The sequence below is a fragment of the Aedes albopictus genome, chromosome 2 (genome assembly GCF_035046485.1).
Source record: "Aedes albopictus strain Foshan chromosome 2, AalbF5, whole genome shotgun sequence".
NCBI classification, from domain to species: Eukaryota; Metazoa; Arthropoda; class Insecta; order Diptera; family Culicidae; genus Aedes; species Aedes albopictus.
The window spans coordinates 511565256-511588975 of record NC_085137.1 but is presented as its reverse complement, the minus strand read 5'-3'; the positions used below and the strand labels follow the sequence as shown (position 1 = coordinate 511588975).

Below are 23720 nucleotides of genomic sequence, written 5' to 3'. Positions count from 1 at the left end.
TTGTGCTTTGGTTCGGACGGGAAGGAGGCAACCCTCATAACAGCGGTCTAGGACTGTACCACCTACGAATTTGTGCGACTCGCTTAATGCTAATGCTAATGCTAATGCTAATGCTAATTCGTTCAGAGATTCCTGCAGAAACTTCTTTCGACTTTTATTCAGAAATTTCTTCAGAAATTCCTATAATAAAACTTTGAGTGCTGCCTTCGAGAACTTTTTCCAGAGTTTTTCAGAAAATATTTCAGAAGTTCCTCAAATTTTTGTACTGGGATTACTTCAGAAATTATTCCAAGGATTTTACCAGAAATTCCCAAAGAAACTTCCAATTCCTTCAGAAATTCCACTAGGGATATCTCCAGGAGTTTCACAAAGAGTTGGGTGAGAAAGTTGTGTATGAGTTTCTACAGAAATTTCTCCAGGGATTTCTTTAGAAAATCCTTCAGAGATTTACCATATTTTTCAAATAATCACCTTGGAAATCTTAAAAATTTCAGTCCGAAATCCCTTCACAAGATCTTCTAGGGATTCCCTTAGACTTTAGAATGTCCTCCAGAAATTACTCCAAGAACTCCTTAAGAAAGTCTTGCACGGATAGCTATCAAAAATGTTCCATGGATTCCTTTAAAAAATACTTCAAGAATTCCATTCAAAACATCTTGCATAGATTGTTCCAGAAATTCATCTACGAATTTCTTCGATTTTTTTTTCATCCTGATTCCTCCACGAATTTTTCGAATCATTTATCTAGAAAACCTTCCATGAACTTTCTCAAAAATACTCCATGGATTAATTATTTAGAAAATTATTAACATCAAGAATCAGAAATTCAGAAATCTTTCAAACTTTTCTCAGAAGCTTTCTATAGAATTTCCAAGATGTCATCTCATTTTTTTAGATATTCCTTCAAGATATTTTTCTTCCAGAAATTGCTCCAAGGATTTCTTTGGAAAGTCTTAGAAAATCCTCTAAGGATTCTATCAGAATTTTTTCTACAGTTTCTTTCTTAGATTTGTATAAGGATTCTTACGGAAAGGCTGGAAGACATTCTTGCAGTGATTCCTGCAGAAATTCACACAGAGATTTCATCAGCAATTCCGCCGGGCTTTCCTCTATGTATTTTCTCAGAAATTCTTCCAGGATTTACTTCAAGCATAGCTCTAACAATTTGTCTATGTATTCCTCCAGGAATTCTTTAAAAAGATGTTCAGGATTTTGATTATCGGATTTCTCCAGGATTTTTTTCCAAAAATATCTCGAGAGGTTTTGTTAGGTATTCCACCAGGGGTTTCTAGGAATTTCTTCAGGAATTTCTCCTGGAATTTCTTCAGAAAATCTATCTCTGGATTCTTAAAATATTCCTTTTTTTCGGAAATTCTTTCAGGAATTTATTTCGAGTTTTCCTCAGTTTTTTTTTAATTTCCTTCTGATACTTCCGGAAATATCTTTGAAGCCTTCATCAATAGTCCTAGAATATCTTCAAAAATTTCATCAGGGATTTCTTCAAAAGTTTTTCCATGGATTCGTTCAGGAGTTGTTCCAGCAGTTCCTTCAGGAATTGCTCAAGTGATTCCTTCAGAGATCCCTCCAGGATTTGGTCCACGGGAATGCATCAGTGAAGGAACGCTAAAATCGGGAAACGTTGACTAACTAGCTCTGATTTTACCATGACAACACTGGACATAATTTATCACACATCTTTTCAGTGATCTGCCGAAGCATTACAATGACCTATTTATGGAATTTGCTACAAATTTTGGAATTCAATCAGCTGAATACATAAGACAGTATGAGTCATCTACCGAAAACATCACGAATATATTATCCTCATTGAGGTGACAATTTCGCAAGAATTAATTTGGTCTTAATTGTATGAATTCATTAGACAACATGATGATGGAACGAACTGAAAAACATGCCCCGATACATTTGCAAAGAAATGCATCTCTAATTGGCATATATGTACATTGCACATCAGCAATCACAACCTAACTGTGAATGCGGGATTTTGAATGTAACTCATTTGGCTTTGTTTCCTGCCTTCTCCTCGATTATGCCTGCGGGATTGTCTCGCACCATTGCTGGGATTGTCTCATTCAACCAATTTGGATGCGTTCCGGCTGTTGAGCAATATCTTTTCATCTGGTACTTCTCTTGCATGACTGCGTTATTTTTCTCCACATCGAAAACCATACATGATCTGACTCCATTCTTGCCGAAATTTAATTAGGCATTTAACTTTGAAGCCATCATCTTTCTGCTTGTCATCCTCCCGCAGTTACGCTTGGGAAGCTCCCTTCCTCGGTCCAATGATTACACACGCCTGTCTGAACTTTTCCGATAAGTTCCATAACGAAGCTATTATCATCATCATCATCTAATTTACTTATTCATGTTACCCCATATATCCAATCGATTAGATCACTTAATTCCCTGTATCGAGCTAGCCCAGTCACACCGTGTCTCCTTGATGGCAGCCAGCTAGTGGTGCTTCATGGCTAATGAAAATAGACAAGTCACTTTTAAAGAGGAGACCCAATCCATCCTGTTCACTCATTGTGCGGATACCTACGTGTGTTTGTGATATACAGGCACTAACGGTAACGACCATGGTGCTCTACGGCTAACCAAGGTCGAGTTCAAGTGTACGGCCAGCCGGGCGAGGTGGACCGGGCGGGACACCGTATGGCTTTATTTTTCTCGCCTTCCCCCCAACCACTAGTTCGCATAATGGTGAAAAACACGCGCGCACACCCACCATGCACACCAAGGCTCATTTCCCCAGCCGCTCATCCGTGCGGAAAATCGATACACTTCCAAGTAACATACATTTCGCCGCTGGCGCTGGTATAACTAGTTGTAAGGCTGCTTGTGTGGGCGTAGCGCCGGCTGTCTGCGGTGTCGCGTGCGCTTACAAGACTTAATAACTGCTGATTCTATGAAGTACAGCCATTTAGCACCCGTGCACTAATGGAGTGTCCTTTTCTTCTCTCCTCCACAGTTCAACATCGCCGTCGTCGACCAGCCGGACGTTCTAGCGGAAACGAAGAAAGTGCTGCAAATTAGCCAACATGAATCGATTGTCACGCGGTTACCGCTGTGCGTAGAGATCTCTCTCCAGACCGTGGAGGGAGATAGTATGATCTTGGAGGTTTGGTTCCTCAGTGTACAGGCGGACCAGTGCGACCCGCAGTCGCGAACCACACACTCGGTCTACAATCGTATGGGACTGCTGTTGAAGTCGTTGCTCTCGGTTACCCGGTCGACACCCGCGTACAAACTTTCCCGCCGGCAGAGTGCGGATTCGTATCAAATCTTCTACCGGATCTATATCGGCGAAACGCAGACCCACCAGTTGGGTAAGTAGATTTTCTTTTACTACTTTTAGGAACCATAATTCTAGGTGGATTTTGTGGGTCATTGTGGGTGAGAATTGGTCAAAAATGCTAACTTCCACACCACATTCATTGTTTAATAACTTTTGCTTCTTTGCACGAAAAAGTGCTCTGATCACTGGAATGTGATCTTTGGTACTGCATGCACAAATGATGAAAAATATATGGAGTTCCTCCCTTAAAACTACAAGTGTATGAAAATTGACCCATTCTCTCCCCTTCAAAGGGAGTGAGAATGGATGAATGTAACAGATTTTTTTTCCGCATTGACAACAAAGTAAATTAATAAAGTTAATAATTTCTGGTCCATGTTGATACTATATATTATATGCTGGCTATGAGATTGAGATTCTAAAAACTATCAATCAAAGTAAAAGTGTGATGTTGCATCACGCAGTGGCATTTTAAAAAGGCCCTATTTTGAAGCTTTTCTCGAAGATTTATCAAAAATTGAGAAATTGCTCTAGAAACCTTATTTTCTCGACAGGAACTGCTGACAACTACGACGACGAATTTTTGATTCGATATTCACAATATTTGATGAGTTATTTCAGATAATGTCTGACCCATTGTCACCCCCAACGACGGGGTTCAGAAAAGATTATTAGTCAAAGTTCTGTCTAATTACCTAAACAATTCTTTCAAAATTATAAGTTAAATATACAACAACAAGTACCTAAAAAATTCTTAGAAAATATCTTAGCGAATCCTTTATAGCTTGAGCTTGATTGACCGCCCGTGGGTGCTACTCCAATAGAGTAATGCGGGGCAAAAGTTCGCACGGGGCAAAAGTTCGCAGTGGGTGTTTTTCTGAGCACGAGTTAAGAACCCAAACAAATCTGTATGGGTTTGAAACATAATCAGGTCAGCTACTCGTCAATAAAATTTGGAACGATTTCGTTATGGTTTGGCCGAGTTATGCAAAAAAATGTGTTTCTAGGGGTTTTGATAGAATTTTTGGATCTTTTGGAATAAGAATTTGTAGTAACAGGAAGAAGAAGAATCTCATAACCTTTTTATGCCGGAGAATCGTTATTCCATAGTAGTTCGCGAGGTGCACTCGAATAAACAATAAACTACTAGTGCTTCTTGCAGAAAGGGACATTGTTAAAACCTCGACAGTGGGGCAAAAGTTCGCAGGAGCTGTGGGGCAAAAGTTCGCACTGGATTTCTGAGTCTAGTACATCAATATAATTACAGAATCTTTGAAGCAATGATAATTTCGTACAGAAACTACTATATATGCATAATATGAGTAGTATGCACCCTGAAATCGTTGCGGCAGAGGGTCTGAACTTAGTTTTGTAAGAAGATTGATTGTAAAACAAACATTATGTTCACGCATTAAAATCAATAAATGAAAAATGGCTAAAAAAACATTTCAAAACATTTTCTTCGTCACTCTCGTCATGTCTTTTCGTATGTTTCTGAAGGTCGTATGTTCATCTACTTTACCGGGGTCTTTCATAGCTTAGTTTGTAAATTCACAGTTATAATCCATCACCATACTGACGGGGATAAGATTCGATAACAGTCCCGTTCAACAGTTTTGCTGCATATTTGATTTTTTTTTTCATGCATTTTGTGCAACACGTATCTCTATGATTACCCCACAACGTATTTTGACAACTTCAGTAACGCTGTAAAGGACAGCTCTTAGTTAATAGTTGTGGAAGTCTTCATAAAACACACTCTATACAGAAGCTGAACACCAGGTCGTATTCCAGTTGGGTCGTAATTCTAAGAACAGAAAGAAACAGATTTCATGCCTAGAGTGAAAAGATGAACATGAATTAACATGAAATAAATGAACATCACACCAATAAACTACCCTGTACAAGGTGCGAACTTTTGCCCCGCATAGTGCGAACTTTTGCCCCCACTATGGGGCAAAAGTTCGCATTGGAGTACTTGTTTTAAAAATTGTATTACTAAAACTACAAAAGGAATACGAAAAAATCTAGTACTACGTTTTGAAGGCAACATGATAAGGACCCGTTTAATGAAGAAAAATGATATTATTTTCTTTTCGTTCAATAGTTATTTTGTGAAGTCTGTTAGGTGCGAACTTTTGCCCCGCATTACTCTATCGCCAAACCAGCTACACTTACACAAGGAACCAATGAGTTATCTACCGGGGACTAAGCAGGCATCTTCAATGTGTGAGTGTTGGTGATCTTCTATTTTTAGGCGATAATGGTGGCAGGCGTCAGGTTGCAGGTCAATATCGGGAAGGAGATTGCAATCGTTTGTATCCACAGCAGATCGAATCTACCTCTGCGTCTGCACAAATTCATGCGGATGTCGTAGCGTTGCAACGCGTTGGTGGGATATGATTGGCAATGGGTTCACACATTGCATTGATGCGTGGATGCCAGGCGTAAAGTGATAGATTAGTGTATTTATTACTTTGAAAATAGTGTGGCACAGTTCGCTTGATTGTATAACTGGTAGGCGTTATCTGATAGATTGACACTGTGCTATGAAAGTTGGAAGGAAGGGAAACGGCTTTTTCAATCCGTTGCTGTTCTAGCGATGGCTTTGAACATGTGACTATGGATTACTGCACGAATTTATACTGGCCTGCTTACTCTCACACGAAATTTGACGTTTGAGAGGTGTCGGTACCGCTCAAACGTCAAATTTTCTGTGTGAGTAAGCAGGCCAGCATAAATTTGTGCAGACGTTCATACTTGGGTTGTATATGTAGAGAGGAGGGAGAAAGTATATAGAATGATACAAAGTAGGAGGAAAGGGACGGGCCAGGGATTGAACCCAGGACCTTCTGCATAGGAATCAGAAGCGGTAGCCACTAGACCACCAAGCCCGTCTCTTAGAAAATATCTTAGCGAATCCTTTATATGATTGAAAGAGAGAGTGTGGGGTAAAACGGGCCCGATACACTGATTTCCAGCATCGTGCTGGAACCATTAGAGATTTTTTCAGTTTGTGTCAAAAATTCATTTGAATCCATTTACTGAGCAGAGATATTGAATTTATTCGCATTTCATACCTACACTGAGGATACTGTTCGTATGTTTTTCATAGTTTACATATTATGAATCAGTTATTTTTATTTTTTTCATCATTTCATAGTTCTCGTATGCTTTTCATACATTAAAAACAAAATCCATAAGACTTGTCGTATGGAAAATCTCATAAGAAGCATCGTATGAAAATCATAAGATGTGTTATGAAACGCCATTGCTAAAAACAACAAAACCTTTTATTGGCTTCTAACCACTTCAACTTCCGAAGCGTCGATGGGCGTATGAGTAAAGCACGCATTCGCCAACCTTGAAGTTCCTGGTTCGATTCCAGGTTGCGATTTTTTTTTTAATTTTTGCAAAATATTTCATAAAAAAAATATGTATGATAGTCATAAGACATAGTTTCAGTTTTAATACGTTATCGGTATGATTTTCATACGTGAGTGTTATGAAATTTATACAGTAACAGTATGACAATAATAGTTGGCGCTTTGAATCCAAAATCATAGTTCGTAACTATGATTTTCGCAAGAAATGCTTGTGGCAAAAAATCATAGTCGGTTCGTATGATTTTCGGAGTTGCAGTATCCTCAGTATATGTTTTTCCCCTGTGCACTAGCTCAATAAGCCATAAAAGGTCTGCAGATGGTTTGACAGAAAATTCCAAATAAAACAGTGTTTTCAAACAATGAATCACATTTCCGGATAACCGCTTGTGTAATGTAAAATATGTTCCTTTCAACGACTAATAAAATTACGAAAAAGGTAATTAAAAAAACTTTTAAAATGCTAGTTCAAGATGAAACAATGTAACATCATAGTGGTTAAACTTTTGTTGAATCATAAAGATGTTTATAATATTAAAAATGTTATAATTTGTTTATATTTGTAAAAAAAATCATTGTTGATAATGGGAGCTTTAAGATTGTTTTAAGAATAACTATTGATATCACTAGTTTACAGCTTTTTTGAAATCGGTTTCAATCGGAATTATGCTTTGAGTTCGAAAACTTGCAACACGAAACAATTTGGTCGTTGATAGACGTTCATGAATTCTGGTGAAATTCTTTGTGGAATTTCTGGTGGAATTTGTTGTGCAATTTGTTGTGAAATTGCTGGCGGAATTACAGGAGAAATTCCTGAAGAAATTTCTTTTGTAATTCCTGGAGGAATTCATGAAATGATCCCTGAAAGATTTTTTTATGGGAGCGTCTTCTGGAATTTATGGAGGAATTACTTGTTGAGTTTTTGCAAGATATGCAGGAGGGACTTTAAAGGGAATTCGTAGGACAATTTCTGGGGAAATTTCTGTAAGAATTCCTTGCGAAACTCATAAAAAAATCCTGGTGGAACTCCTGCTAGAAATCACAGATGCATTATTTGTGGAATTCCTGGAAGATTACTTGTTGGAATTCATGAAAGAACTCCTGATGGATTTGCTTGTAGAATTCCTCGAAAAAATGCTAGTAGATATCGTGAAGGAATTTCTGGTGGAATTAATGAAGTTAACCCTGAAAGAATTCTTAGAAAAACTTCTGCTAGAGTTACTGGATGAATTCTTGAAAGAATTCCTGGACGAATCTCAGGTAGAATCCGAGCTGAAATTCCTGATGAAACTTCCGGAATAATTGCTGGAGAAATTAATTTCGTTGTTCCCGGTGGAATACGTTGTGAAACTTATGGTGGTACACGGTGTCAAAATCTCGATTATTATCGAACATTCATGTACCTCGGATTTTTCTTCGAAAATGATTAGTATTTGGGCTATATATTCATAATCAGAGAACTAGAAAATATTTCATCGGCGAAAATTTTTCCATACATTTTGTATGGGACGTTTTTTGGGCTAAAATAGTAATTATTGATGTTTAGTATGGAAAATAGCCAAAAACTCAGCTAACTCAAAATATCCCCGATAGAATATTTTCAAATTTTGCATTTATACATTATAGCCGAAATTCTAACATTCTATGAAGAAAAATCCGAGGTACATGAAAGTTCGATAATAATCAAAATTTTGACACCGTGTGGTATTACTGGAAACAATTCTGGAATCTCTGGTAAAATTTTTGGAGATATTCCTGAAGAAATGCATAGAGTGACTCCTAATCGAATTCTTTGAAGTACTTCTGCTGGAGTTCATGGAAGAATTACTGGTCGAATTTCTGGAGGAAATCCTGTTGGAATTTCTAATGATTTTTTTTTAGAGAAATTCCTTTGAAATTTTCCTGCAGTTATCATTGGAGCAATTCCTGCTGAAAATTTAGTTGGATTGGATAATTTAGTTGGATTGGATAATTTAGTGGAAGAATCCTTCAAGAAATTATCGAATAATGCTTGGATGAATAAATAAATGAATTCTGTAGGCTTTAGTTTGGAAGAATTCTTGGAAAAAATCCCAAAGAATGCCTAGAAGAAATTTCTAGACGGACCGTTGATCAACATCTTAAAAATTTTTGTAAAAAAAGCTCAACAAACTTTTGGGAGAAATACCGAAGAATTTCTTGGGGGAGTTGCTGAACGAGGCTTTGGAGAAATTCCTGAATGCATTCTTGGGGGATTTTTGTAAGAACTCTCAGAGAAATTTTCGAAGGATTCTTGAAGGTATCCTTGTAAGAATGTATTGTTAGAGAAATTCCTAAACTATTTTTAAAGAAATTTTAGGAATAATTTTCCGAGGAATTCCTGCTGGAGAAACATTTGATGGAACTCATGAAGAAATTCCGCGATGAATCGTTGAAAACTGTCATACAGAAATGTTTGGAAGAATGCCTTACAGAATCCTTGCAGGAATCTCTAGATGGTAGTTTTAAAGAGTCCTTGAAGATTTTGTCGCAGAAACGTTTACATTATTTTCTGGAAGGATCGTCAAAGATATTCGTTTGGTAATTCTTAGAGAATTTCATACAGAAATGCTCCCAGACAACCAGTATTCGTATAAAATGTTGCATAAGATGATAAAGTTGAGGCGATATGCGTGCATGCCTCCATGTACGTATAACGCTTCCCCTTTAACATCTTATTCAACATCTTATACGATCATTGGTTGACTGGGTTCTCATAAATTGCTGAAATATGCCTTACAGAAATTGTATGAAACTATAGATCACAATACCAGGGCTGTTACAGGTGGCGCGGATTTTGCGTTTTTCGCGGTTTTTGCGTTTCACGCGGATTTCGCGCATTTTGGCTAATTTAGGCGCGGATTTTGCGGAAATGGTTTTCAAATGCACTTGCATAAAATATTTGGACAAGAAGCTCTACACAATCAGAAAAAATAAAGAACATTTTCAAATTGGAGTTATGATTTTTGTGATTTTAGTCAACCTCTTGAAGTCATTTCTAATTTTGGCTGAAATTTTGGATAGCATTGAAATTTTGGACGGAACTTATACAGTAATGAGGTTCGAAAAAAAAACACTGAATCTTGGCAATATTTCTTAGATAATTGCTACGGTTTCTTGGTGATTCTGATAGCTGCTTTTTTGTGGAATTTGCAAAAAGCCGTCTATCGGAAATTTTGGATAAACATTTGGCTGAGTTATGTAGTAAATTTTAATAGAATCTCGTAAATAAAATCATTGGTTTTGTTGACTGTGTGTATGTGAGAAATCAATCTGATTGGTTTTCTGACACAGTATGTCCTGAAATTTGTGAAATTCCTGAAAAACGACGTCCTGAAGATTTTTATGATTGCATTCTTCGAGAATTCTATAAAACAAGCTTTGGAATAACTCTGGTTAGAATTAGATATTATTCATAAGAAATTTCTAGCGATTTTTTTAACATGCAGGATTTTCTTGATTCGTTGAGTTTCAGAATAACAGAATTAACGGAATTCCTGAATCAGTTACTTGTGGAACTTCTGTCGAATCGATTTTTTTTGTTAAAAACTGGTATTATCCAAAAAATACGCAAACTTCACAAAATAAGTTTCTGTAGAAAATAATCCATGATTTAAAAAAAAAATCTGACCCTTTTCTTGCAGTTCTCTTGAACGATCTTTTGGGACTTACTACAGATTTTATTTCAGGATTCTTACAAAAATAGTAGTCACCCTGATTAATAAGCAATCATAGAACTATTGATCCAAAAATGCTTATTCCAATTAAAAAAAAACTAGCCTGTTTGAAACATTTTTAAACTCTTCGTAATAAAAAACAGCGCCCCTGATCTTCTTATTTTAAGCTTGATACAAGTGCGCAAGATGCACTGTTGAAGCGGGATTTCAAGTCGTTTGTCCTTAACATTAGAAATGATCTTCATCTGGAGTGCAACAAAAGTCACGAATAGTTGAAAAATTCTGGCTTTTTATGAGTTTGAGTCATCAAAATCATATGTTTTTGTACTGGCGCGGATTTGATGACCTCGGCGCGGATTTCAAATAGCTTGGCGCGGATTTTGCGGTTTTCAAATCGACACTTTTGTAACAGCCCTGCAATACTTGAAGGAATTGCTGGAGGAATGCTTGAAACAAATCTAGAAGGAGTCCTTGAAGAAAAACCGAGATGACTTCTGTTATCAGGAAACATCTTTGGAGGAATAAATGGTGAATTTTCTGGACTCTAAGAGGAATCTCTGGAATATTTCCTTTTAAGGAATGATAACAAACTTTTTAGATAATTTCCTAGAGGAATTCTTGGGCGAATTTGTAGAGGAGCTCTTTGGCAAGTATGTTATATCGTTAATATTTGTTGGTTGAAAACAAATCGGCGAACAACTTTTTCAAGCTACCTACTGTAGAAACCCCAAAACAGGTTATGCATGACATGAATAGCAACAGTGTGGGTATCAACGCTAAGACCGCAACCAACATCTACCATAACCCATAACTGCACGCTAATTCCAAATTTGGATTGTTCCAAAGGCAGAGCAAGCGAGCGCGCGCGCGCGCAAAAAGAGCGTCGTCACGATCACGAGATAGATGGCTGGCAGGTAGATGATTGCGTGCGTAGAAGTTGGATTCACGTGAAAATGCCTTGTAATGGAATGCTGGGCTCACATGGCATGGCTTGGCTATGAATGAAATACTTGAAATTTCTCATATCGTAAAACGGATTGGTTGGGAGTGAAAGTGGCAGTTGTTTTCAAACCGTCTGACTGAGACTGACGGACAGGTCGAGTATGGTGTGCTGGTGGGTATATGAATGAACGGTTGTGTGGAAGCTCGTGTTTGCTGCGCCCAACACAGCCAGACATTTCGATTAGGCTAAAATTTATTCGTGAAGATAAAAGATGACGTCAATCAACAAACTTTGGCTGTGTTTGCATTAGCACTAAAACGAATGATGCAATTCTCTTCTACTGCCTGCCGACCATGATGCAAATATTTGCATCCGGTATTGCCGTGTAGCATACTCGCTGATGAACGTCTGTCAGAAAACATTAACTGCGCAAACATACAACTATGCAAACGTCTGCCAGCAGTGTCAAGAAAATGCATTGCCTTACAGTTGATGATGATTGCCATACAAAGCCACACGGTAGCATGATTAGCATAGCCAAGTGTGTTGGGATTCCATTACAAACTAACTATGTACATCGCCAAACTTCTCCATGCAGACGAAAAAAGAAGACGAATCTCCCTGCCTGCCTAGTTAACAGAGTATTGTCTTTTTCAGTCATATTTCACATTCGGTCAATCCTTTTCCAACAAAACAAAAACTGATGCTTATATTTGCGAACGTGACCAGCATTTCCATTGACGCTCCGACGCTCGTGCTGGAAGATGGATCGCCTGATGCCCCCATACAGCAGCGTGTAGAATGGAGGACGCACTTGACTGTTTCGATCGTTTGTTACTTCGTAGGTTAGGTACCGACTGTATGACGATGGTGACGCAAAGTGGGTTTTTACCAATTTCCCAGGGACGATTGGGTGCAATGACTCGACGAACTAGGCGATCATGCTGACATGGCATATCGTACTTGCGGGAGTTAATAGAAATTATGAAAGAGCAACATTTGTGGCTAAATATAGATTTCAATTTGGTAAAGTTGTGATTCCGCAGGTTTGGTTAAAGAATGGCACGCCGTTGCGCTTTATATGTTGTGCCTTTTTGTTTCCTGACCCAATTTCAGTCCTTGTAAACATAAAATGAGATTTCCAGATAGAGTATTATACAAAGGTAGCAATAACCTGTTTGAAAAATTCAATCCGATTTGGGATAAAAGACTCTATGTAAAATATACAATCGAACCTACTGTGAACACCTGAATATGGCAGAGAGAACTGAAAAGCAGATGTCCGTCTAACATAAAAAAAAGTGTGAGAAATAGATTTGTTACAACAGAGAACGATGCAGAGTAATTAGTTTCTGCATTAGAAAAAGCACAAAATTGCTTGACTTATGAGGAAACTCCAAAATGTACTTCTGATGCGATACCTAAGGATCCTGAAGACATTATATGGAGAATTAATTGAAGATTTGGAGGGTCACCTGATTACATTCTGATATCAAAATGTAGTAGAGTTCTTTTAAATCTTCTAAGCAAAATTCCAATTGCGTTCATGGAAAACTTAAGGGCATTCTTGGATGAGTTTGACAAAGATTTTTATGCAGAGGTATTGCAAAATCCCTTGAAGTAAGTCTTATATAAATATCAGTTGAAATTCTTTAATAACCTAATTTAGAAATGTAGAGATTTTTCTCAAATCACAAACTCATGAAAACATTTTTCTCAAACCACAAACATTATGAAAACTCCAATAATTATAACCACAAGTTGTCTGTCCCACTTTCACCCACACTCCAAAAATCACGTGGCTCAAAACGCACTCTTCTTCCCGAATTCATCTTTCGTATTTTATTTCTTCTCTATATATAGATGTAAAAACAAGAAGCATTTCAATGCAAAGTGCGTTTAATTGACAAATTAAGAGATAAATTTGTGAAAAAGGTATCACTTGTTTTGGTGGGATTCGAACCCACGACTCCGTATCGCTAGTCCGTCGCTTTAACCAAGTAAGCCACAGAACTCGCTCTAACGCAGTTGGTCGGTCACGCATCAGACCAAGGTGTTTTTAAGGAAGGTGTTGGCGTATATGAAGTCAGTGGATGCGGGGAGTGCGGTACACTGCGGGGGAATGGAGATGACAGCCGGCCAGTTTGTTTATGCTGCAGAACGGTACAGAACGGTTGCTGCGCCGCATTGGCTACAACATTTTCAAACACGGATAACCAATGTTGACATATTTCCATGGCACTCATAAAATGAGTAATATTCCCCCAGGTTAAAAAATTGCTCGTGCCTTCGCATTTTTGTGAAATATGATTACAATGGTTATTTCTAAACCAAAAGAGATTGCTATGCCGAAAATATTGCAAAATATTTGCTTAAGTGGGTGTACGAGCTAATTTGCAATCTGTGTAAGTAGGAAACACACGATGAGTGTCATGGAGTTTGTCCGATTTTGAGGCTGAGAAAGTTAAGCGTGTATGGTTTCTGTGGGGTTGCTACGTTGCTAGGGCTGAAAGTTTTTGTTTGCCATCTCGCTAGTGAAAAAAATTGAACACAAACTTGCCAGCTGTCGTTAGGTTTTCCAATATGGCGGATGGTGCAATCTGACATATTGGATTACCTTCCTTTTACTTACCTTGCATCAGACCGCGTTAAGCGCTCAACGTATACTGAGCTTGCACCCATCAGATGGTCGGTGACGAAGTATGTCAGTCGAGCTTTAAAAGGACAAGGTATTTGGAGTACATAGCTCAAATTTTCTAGAACACCGTTTTTAAGAACCGTTGATCGGATATGGCTGAAAATGCATCATGCTGATTGTTTAGTGGTTATCAACAGCGTGATGCATTTTCATCAAAATCCGTTCAATGGTACTAAAAAACGGTGCTCTAGAAAATTTGAACTATGTACTCCAAATAGCAAAATTTTAAAAACAAAACCCTAATTAATCCACCTAGCGGTGATGGCGCCTTTCTCATGCCTTCGAAAACCCATTTCAACAAAACTCAAGTGACATGTTGATGAATATAGCACTTTCATAGTTTAACAAAAATCCATATCATGGTACCAGAAATCATAGCGTTTATCTGGCTTTTGATGTTTGGGCCTGAAACTCTTCAAAAACCGCAATCTTGAATTTTGAGCCGCCATTTTGGATTTTAGTCCGCCATCTTAGATATTCTGGTCGTCATTTTCAAACTCCGGTCATCTTCCCCATTCCCTCTCTCTCTTCTCTCTTCTTGGCGTAACATCCTCACTGGGACTAAAGCCTGCTTCTCAGCTTAGTGTTCTATGAGCACTTCCACAGTTATTAACTGAGAGCTTCCTCTGCCAATGACCATTTTGCATGTGTATATCGTGTGGCAGGCACGAAGATACTCTATGCCCAAGGAAGTCAAGGAAATTTCCTTTACGAAAAGATCCTGGACCGACCGGGAATCGAACCCGTCACCCTCAGCATGGTCATGCTGAATACCCGTGCGTTTACCGCCTCGGCTATATGGGCCCCATTCCCATATTGAATGATTTTACCACCTAAAACTCCATTAGCAGCCGCCACCTTGAATTTGGAGTCGCCATTTTGGATGATTGTTATACATACCGCCATCTTGGATATTCTGGTTGCCATTTTTGGACTCCGTACATCTTCCCAATACCAAATCTATTTATTCAAACTCCATTAAACAGACGCCATCTTAAATTTGGAGTCGCTATCTTGGATTTTAGACCATTTCAGGATTTATTTCGTGGCGTTTCTCCACGAATATCCCAAAACATTCTTCTTAGAATTACTGCACAGCATTTTCCAGTTTTTCTGGCATATTTAAGAAATTTCTTTTGGTGATTCCTTCAAGAACTCTTCCATTTGATTCAAGTTTGCTCCGAAAATTCAGAATTTCGTTAAGGATGTTCTTTAGAAATCCCTTCTGGGAGTTTCTCAGGAAATTCTCCCGGATTTTTTCTTAACTTTCTCCAAAAGTTTCTCATACAGCAGTTCCATCAGGCATTCCCCGGTGATTCCTCCAACCATTGTTTCTGAAATTACATCAATAAAATTTGTTTAGGAAACTCTCAGGAAATTTTCAAACATTTCTTTAGATTATTTTCGTTTTGCCCTTGTAGAATTTCTTCAATATGTTTTATGTAATTTCATAAAATATTTCTATAAAAATCTGTGATGAAATATCTTAAAGAATTCCTGGAGGAATCTTTAAAGGATCCCCAGGAGATGGTTTTTCACATTCCAAAGGAAACCTTCTACACATTTCTTCGGTTATCACTGACTAAATTTGCCAAGGAATTTCTGGAGGAACCCTTGGAAGAAATTAAAAAAAAAAACGCTGAAAATTCTGATAATCCGAGAAAATCTCAGGATTTCTTCTGCAGACATTCATGAAGAAATCCTTAAACTACTGAAAGAGTCTTTGGTGATATTTCCGAAAGAATTCCTGAGTAAGTTCTGATGGAATCCATGAAGGAATTTCTGAAAGAATCTTGAAAAAAAAATGGAATTAAATGACAATCCAATTCTTGTAGAAATCTCTGGAGATATTCTTAAACGACTCCCAGGAGGATTATGTGAAAGAACCCCAGAGAATTCATGAAGAAACTCTGGAAAGAGTTGCTAAAGAAATTTCTTCAAACTCTCCCTGAAAAACCCTTTGTGTAATTCCTACAAAGATTTATTATTAAATATTGAGATAAAAATTCTTGAGAAGTTCAAGGATGATTTTTGAAAGAATTGCCGGATGGAACGTGAACGTATATTTTTAAGAGTCGCTTAACGTTTGTAGAAACTCTAAAACTTCTGTAAAGATTCTTAGAAAATCTCATGAGAAATTGCCAAACTAATTTATGTAAAACTTTTTAGGAATTGTTTTGAACGAATTTCTGAGTTTTCTAAAGAATCCGAGTTTAAATTACTGTAAAATTTCAGTCATTTTGGTACGTATTTTTATAAAAGTAACGGGTAACTTCCAAGACATCCTGCAAACTTGTTGGCAAATATTGGCAGCTACAACCTTCACGGATTTATTCTCCTACTGAAACTTGATCATTCGATGGCTGACGATTGATTAAATGTGATTAAGATCATGTTTAACTATAGTAGGATGTTGGGGTCAATATGACTCAGACAGGCTTGCCTATGGTGGAATTCTTATAATTTCGAAGCAAGGTATTGCGAGCGTTTGATGTGTCCCCCATAAAAATGACCTTATCTGCATCATGCAGACTGCATGTATACGCAGATTTATCTATGGATGAAGTGTTATATTTTTGATCATAATTGACTAAAAGTAGCAATTTTGATGTTGATATCGTTTCAGGGTGAAATGAGCACAATACATGGATAAATTATTTAAGAACTTTTTGGACAATTATCTTAATGAAGATGAACAGCCTAATTAAAATCAAACTCTTCGTAGAGGTTTTTGCAAAAAAAAATCCGGGGGTTTAACTTTAGTTTTATATAACTGAGTTCCCAGAGCAAATTCTGACTGAAATTTTGGAGAAATAAAATCCAATACAAAATTCCTAGTAAATTTCTTTGTGTAGGTTGCGTTCTACGTATCACAGTTTAATTGATTGAAAAAGCAACTATTACAATTACAGTCGATTATGTTTCAAACTTAAACACAGTTTAAATGATTTACCACATCCCCAAAAATAAATTCAACTCGTTTTGGAATTTTTACATTTTTATATCTTATCCATGAAACCACTTCCAAATGATTTCGATCGCTACTGTAGCTGGCCAATTTTTGTAATGAATCCCCATACTATTCAAGACATTGTGAGCTTGATCCAATAAACGAAAAATTATAGCTTGAATCAACTTTCCACCTCCTTCTCCCGGCATCTATTCGTGATTGTCTCGATCAACCGTAAAAGGAAATCGAGCAAATGTGAATTGCCTTCAGGCAGCACAATTCGGTTTCATTCATGCCTACTAGCGTGTAGATTACTCTCGGCTAGCCAATCATTCAAGCTCACAACCACGCGGCTCTAAATCTACACACCTGCATCCGATTCGATCCGATCGTCGGTACCGAGAGGAGACTAGATACCTACATACGAATATATCCCTTCCAACTCCCTTCCAACTCCCGCCCGAACCACCATCTCTACCTGTTGTCGTAGTGTAATGGCGAATTGCAGAAAAACAACGACTTGATTAAAAAAATATTTCTCGGATACTTTTTCAAAACGACGTATAATACACGCAAATCCTATGTTGATACGTCGTTTTGAATAAGTATCCGAGATTTCTCGCTCTCTCAACGACGACGGCGACGATCGATGGTGGCGGAACGACCTTGCAAAGCTTTTATAGACCCGTAGCAGCGCACAGTGGCGGGCCTCCATACAAAAGTCGGACAAAACCTCAAATGTTAACCGAAATTGCTAAAATTCACAGGTTATGATGATTTTAGTTCCCTAAATCTATTTCTGATATGGAACTTATCATATGTTTTGATTTTACTATATTAGGGTGGTTCAAAATTTTGAAATCTGCTGATTATGGAAAGCATGTAAAAATAATCGATAATAAGCTATCACGATGTGCTTTCCGAACGTAGGTTTTGATTAAGCTTTTAATTTGGGGGTTCTTAAATCATGTATTGGTATTGAAATAAACTATAATTGTGTATTTGATGCTGTTAGAGCGGTCCAAAATCTTCAAAACTACATAAATCATTAGAAAAAATCGTTCACCTACGTTTTCTTTCAATGGATCAATTCAGATACACACTAATGTTGGCTGACAAGACGTGTTCTCAGGGACTGCCCATAGACCACGTGCCATTTTACGGTGGGTGCACGGACGTGTGTTAATTCAATCGTTATGGGGTCAGATAGTCTAATATAGTGAACTGCGTAAAATTTGAACTGCTTTTTATCAATCTCGTTTCAACAACTTCATATATGCTCTTCCGAGTTTGGGTTTTAAGGTACATCGATCCCTGCTATCATTTGTCGAAGCAACCGAAACAACTCTATCTATAAAGAATTGGCAATTCATATTCGCAATATTGAAGGGAGTTTTTGATAAACGATCATCAGAGATCGGTTATCATATTTATGAACAGTAGAGTTCCAGCAAATGTTTTCAAAATCTTTATCACTCTGTGTGTCGTTCAGTAGAAATGTGTTTAACGAAACTGCATGAATAACATACAATAAAACTTCAAGTTTACAAAAAAAAACAATAAAAGGGGTTTCACTAAAGAGCGTAAAATGTTCGTTTCATAAAATTGCGATTAAAATTTTCAAAGATTGCCTTGGTGATCGCGACGCTTACGCAGACAAATATTTAACGTAGCGTTTAACGCTGTTTAGTGAATTCCTTTTATATTTTTTAGATGATGTGCGTGTAGAAAAAAAAACACGTAGATGTCGACGAGTTTGTGTCACTTCGATAGAAGTTCGTGAAGAGATTGCTTCCAAGGTTGTTGAGCAATTCTAACGATTAAGATGAATCGGAGAAACCACCAGTGTAAGAAAATCAATGAGCAATGATTTGTAGTTACAGGGGATAGACAAAATGATCGGGACAGGCAAAATTTTCACTTTTCAAAAAATGTTCAACTGGCTGTAATTTTTCGAAAAGTGCATCAAATATTCTCAAATTTTTACTGTAAGTTCGTCAACTAGTTGTGTATCAGTGGTACAAATTTGGGAAAGATCGGGCTATTTCCCACAAAGTTATAAAGATTCTTGAAAAAGGTAAAATAATCCGATAGCCAACTTTGAGCTGTTATATCTCCGGATTCAATGAACCGAATGCAATGAAATTTTGACCATTCATGACTTATATAATGAGCTATGAAAAACTGTTGACTTAACTTAAAATTCTTAGCACGGAAGAAAATTACAATGATAGGATTATTTTTCTAATAAAACACCAAATTATCCAAAACTTCAACATCGTTTCAAAATTCAAGATGCAAATTATAGTTCGTTTAACTTCCCTCTAATTGACATATATATGAATGTAGTTTAAAGGAAAGTAACAACAAAGCAGCCAACAAAAATATACAATAATGGAATACATATTAAAAATAGACCAAATTGCTAAAAAATCGTAAAAAAAAATAAAATCGCTATAACTTTCTCTCTTGTTGAAAATTTCAAGTTAAGTCAAATGTTTTCCAGAGTTCATTATAGAAGTCATAAATGGTCAAAATTTCATTGCAATCGGTTCATTAAATCCGGAGATATAATAGCTCAAAGTTGGCTATCGGATTATTTTACCTTTTTCAAGAAACTTTATAACTTCGTGGAAAATGGCCCGATCTTTCCCAAATTTGTACCACTGATACACAACTAGTTGACGAACTAACAGTAAAAATTTGAGAAAATTCGATGCACTTTTCGAAAAGTTACAGCTAGTTGAACATTTTTTGAATAGTGAAAATTTTGCATGTCCCGATCATTTTGTCTATCCCCTGTATTTTTACATGTTTTCACGGTTGTTTTTGTCTTTCTTTTATTTTGAAGGTTAAAAGAGTTAGTTGTATCTGGTGAAGGAACATGTGGGTAGTGTCTATGAAAATAAAGGCTTATTCACACTTAGTCATCACTCCTTTCCTCTCCAGGTTACTGTTTAAAACTGGAGCACCCACCTTCTTTTGTTTTTCTGTCAAATAATAAAGTAATATTTTAAAATAATAATAAAAAAATGTTAAAGCTGTGGCCATTACATTATTACATTATCAGACAAGCCCCCCCCCCCCCCTTATGACCATCTGACTTGGTGAAAGTCTCTGACAAGAATGCAAATTACACTAAATTGTTAGTATTCTGAAGTCAATTTGAACTATGTTAAGATAAAATTTAAACTTCAAACAAAATCACTTCCTCCACAACCATGCGGCTCCATTGTGACCTGATATAAAAAAAAAAATTTTTTTTCGCGCTTAGCGCAAAAATGCGCAAACAGTGACCTATTTAGCCAAAAACTAGACAAAATTGCTCGTCAGATCCGGGATACGGCGTCGTTTTCTGATGTTTCCTAAACAAGTACTGAATCTCTTTAATACGAAGTTTTTCTTCAAAATTTCATAAAAGTCAATATGTTTGCATATTGTAAAAACATTATAATTTTGTGATTGAATTCCAAACAATGCCTGAAATGTAATGATTATTCATACCCAAAAACACAAAAAATATTGTCACATTATTCAAGTCTTCCTAACTTTTACAACGAACTCATGAAGGAAGCTCATAAAATAAAGGCAATAAATACTAATATTGTAGCACATAAAACTTCAACTTTGATAAAATCCACAAGACTCAATTTTCGCTCAAATCTGTTGAAAATTTGGGGTTTTCTTAGTTGAAGTATCTATAATGGAAGAAAAATATCAGAAAAATAAAATATTGAAGTCGATTTTTGAGGTTTTGTCCGGCTTCCGGCCACTGTGCAGCGTACCCGCCGAGAGGTGCCTAATTTTGTACGAATGTAAAGGCATCTATCTACACACGAACACTATCATTATTCGGTACATCAACCAGCCAACTCTAGCTCACTGACTGGCTGGTTGGTTGGTTGGTTGGTTGGTTGGTTGGTTGGTTGGTTGGGGCTCGAGTGCACTTGCTGGCTGCCGATCTGAAAGTACCTACAACACGCTGCATACCATTGGTGTTCAAAGTCCATCCCGAGCACTACGGCGGCTAGCCATAGTCATTCCACCGCGATACTTTTCGATGCATTGAATAAACATGAGATCACGATTGTAGGTACTGCTTCTGGTGCTGCTGCTGCTACTGTTGATGCATACACACAACACACGGCATGGAGGATGATGGTCGTCGTCGCGCGGTTTTAATTCGAGAATTGGTCGCGTCCGTTGAATTCAACCTTCACAAGGCTGAATTCGGTCGCTTTATGGTTCTCTGATGGTTTGGTTTGGAGGATGTTGTAATTAGTGGATGGGTTTTCCGCTTTGGTGGGTAGGTAGATCGATGGCCGTTCAAGTGGTCAGGAGGACGGATGCCTACCATGGTGTATGGTCGGGGCTCACAAACTTGATGGGTATTTACTTACGGTTTTTGTTTACTCATCTGTTGCTGATAGAGGCTGCAAGATATTTTGATGGCTATTAAAAGTGCTATGTCTGATGATGAAGTCAGGTGTTCAAACAATAGGTCTTTCATATTAAGTAGATAGAACGGGGTAAATTCCTCATAAGTATGAAAAGTTTGTCAAACTTGGATGTTTTGTGATGATTCCAATTTTTTAAAATATCGCTATAATATTGATAAGCACAAGTATAAAATATAACTACTTTCGATTAGAGTATAGATAATTATCTATAAGTTATAACTTGCCCCACTCTACCATATGTTTTTTGTTGCATTAATAATCGAATTATTCGTCCTAGAACAAAGTGGAAATTAATTATAGAAAAAGCTAAAACCATACCTGTACATTCCGATATTACACGTTCAAATCATACCACAAATCCCCGCAAAACAAGAAGTAGTACGTGCACACTGCAAACGCGCATTGTGCTCTGCTCGTAAAACCAAATTGAAAAAAAAAATCACATTCCAGGTGAATTTATTTTTACCTGCTCGACCGCACGTGTCCGGATCTAAAAACAGAAGCCAGCTAAAAATACACACAGGAAAAAAAACAACGTCAACAAAACCTTATCGCATTTAGCTACCTACTTCACGATTTGTGTTGGCACACTGCTTCTCCCCCCACGGTCCCTCTCGACTGGTCATTCAAATTGAACAAACATAGAAGCGGAGAAGAATGCACCGGACACGCGTAGCCGATCTCCTCTTCGAATCTAACTTTACAAAACACCCCATATAATAAATGTAAACAAAATCTAGAATTTCGCATGAGGTGCTGCAATTCACAAAGAACTTCTTATAGCACCTACCGTTTCGTATAATTGAAACAGTGAACTTGAACGTTACAACGTTGATTTTCTCCGTTCTTGGATTTTGTTACAAATGGTGTTATGTAAAGTTAGGCTTGTATTGTATTTCGATATAGAGTGCAAGGGAGCCGAAGCAAAAAGTAAACGATTTGTAGGTACTGTAGGTACTGTAATATAAGTTACTAATACCCAGACAACCAGCAATCGTATTACGATCACTGGTTGACTGGGTAAGTTACTAATAACGCATAAAGCGTCATGTGCCACCCTTGAAGATGGCTCACTACAATACGCCAAACAAAGGACGACATGACTCCTAACTATTCCAGTATTGTTCTGGCTTAGGGCCAATGAAGTCATGTGACGTTCCAGTGCGAGCTTACTCATCAGCCGTTTAATTCCCAGCGATGGATGGAAAGGCAGTGTTTGCTGAATTAAGCTCCTCGATTTGAGTTCGACAAGCGGTAACTAACTTCGACACCTAGAGTTGGCTATCTTTTTTTTAGTTTCTTTGTATTTGTGAATTTTAACTTAATGCTAATTCTTCACAAGCCTGGCTATCTGAAAAGAACTATATGACACATTCAATCGTGACGTTACAACGCTTTGACGCCTTTTCTGTCAGATTTCCCACTATAACTCGTAAATTCGACCGTAAACCCTCACATATTTTTGCATATTCGGATTCCTTGTAAAATTTCCAATCGAATTTACGAGTTATAGTGGAAAATCTGACAGGGCGTCAAAATGTTGTAACGTCACGGTAGAATGTGTCATATTACTTTGCCCATTAAGTGTTGCTGAAGTACTGATTGCAGTCCGCACATAAGAGTGAAGATTTCAGCTAGAAAAACGGTGCAGTGTCCACCAAGTTAGTAAGAATGATGTAGCCTTAGCTCACGAGAGTGGACATCAGCACCTGCTCGACCTTCAAGAAGGGAGTCATCAGTGTAACATACGATGCCGTCTGAAATACTTTTCTCATGATAATCAGATGACCAGTCTTCCCGGGAAGGGAATTTCGTGGAAAATGTTTTATGTGGAAAATTACAAGCAATTGTAAGATAACTTGGAGCAAGGATCCTTTTGTACCAATTCACCAAAAGTGAAAACAACGAGGTGTGTGTTGAACTGCGGTTCACAGGAGTTTCTTCTATAGACTGTTTCAGAAATTATAAATACACTAACGATAACCTGCCATTTCAATTTGAGCACATTATCCAAAAAAGTTTCTTCTAGCTCTAATAGTATACATGCTAATGAAGCAAATAATACCAATTTTGTTGATGTTTCTGGTAAAAGTTAAAAAATAAGGCTCTGTAAACAAGATGATCAAAATTTGAAGTTGCACAAAGTGGTCACAAAATGTAGCATAGTAGAAAAGAAAAAAATCTCACAGATAAAATATTTAATTTCCAAACACAATAAAAATTGTTGTATCGATAATAAAAGATATTTCTCGATTGGTAAGAGTAG

General features: G+C 37.3%; 2 protein-coding genes across 3 annotated transcripts in view; one reads left to right on the top strand and one right to left on the bottom strand.

Moving 5' to 3' along the window:
* Window positions 1-23720, bottom strand: part of LOC134288741 (uncharacterized) — a 531602-nt gene that overhangs the window by 311126 nt on the left and 196756 nt on the right. The window lies entirely within an intron of this gene.
* The window catches only part of LOC109404752 (autophagy-related protein 13 homolog), a 154949-nt gene that overhangs the window by 64459 nt on the left and 66770 nt on the right, over window positions 1-23720 (top strand). For both annotated transcript variants that reach the window (XM_019677681.4, XM_019677682.4), the window contains exon 2: window positions 2999-3356. In XM_019677681.4, the coding sequence (XP_019533226.2) occupies window positions 2999-3356 (358 nt within the window). The remainder of the gene's footprint in view (window positions 1-2998; window positions 3357-23720) is intronic.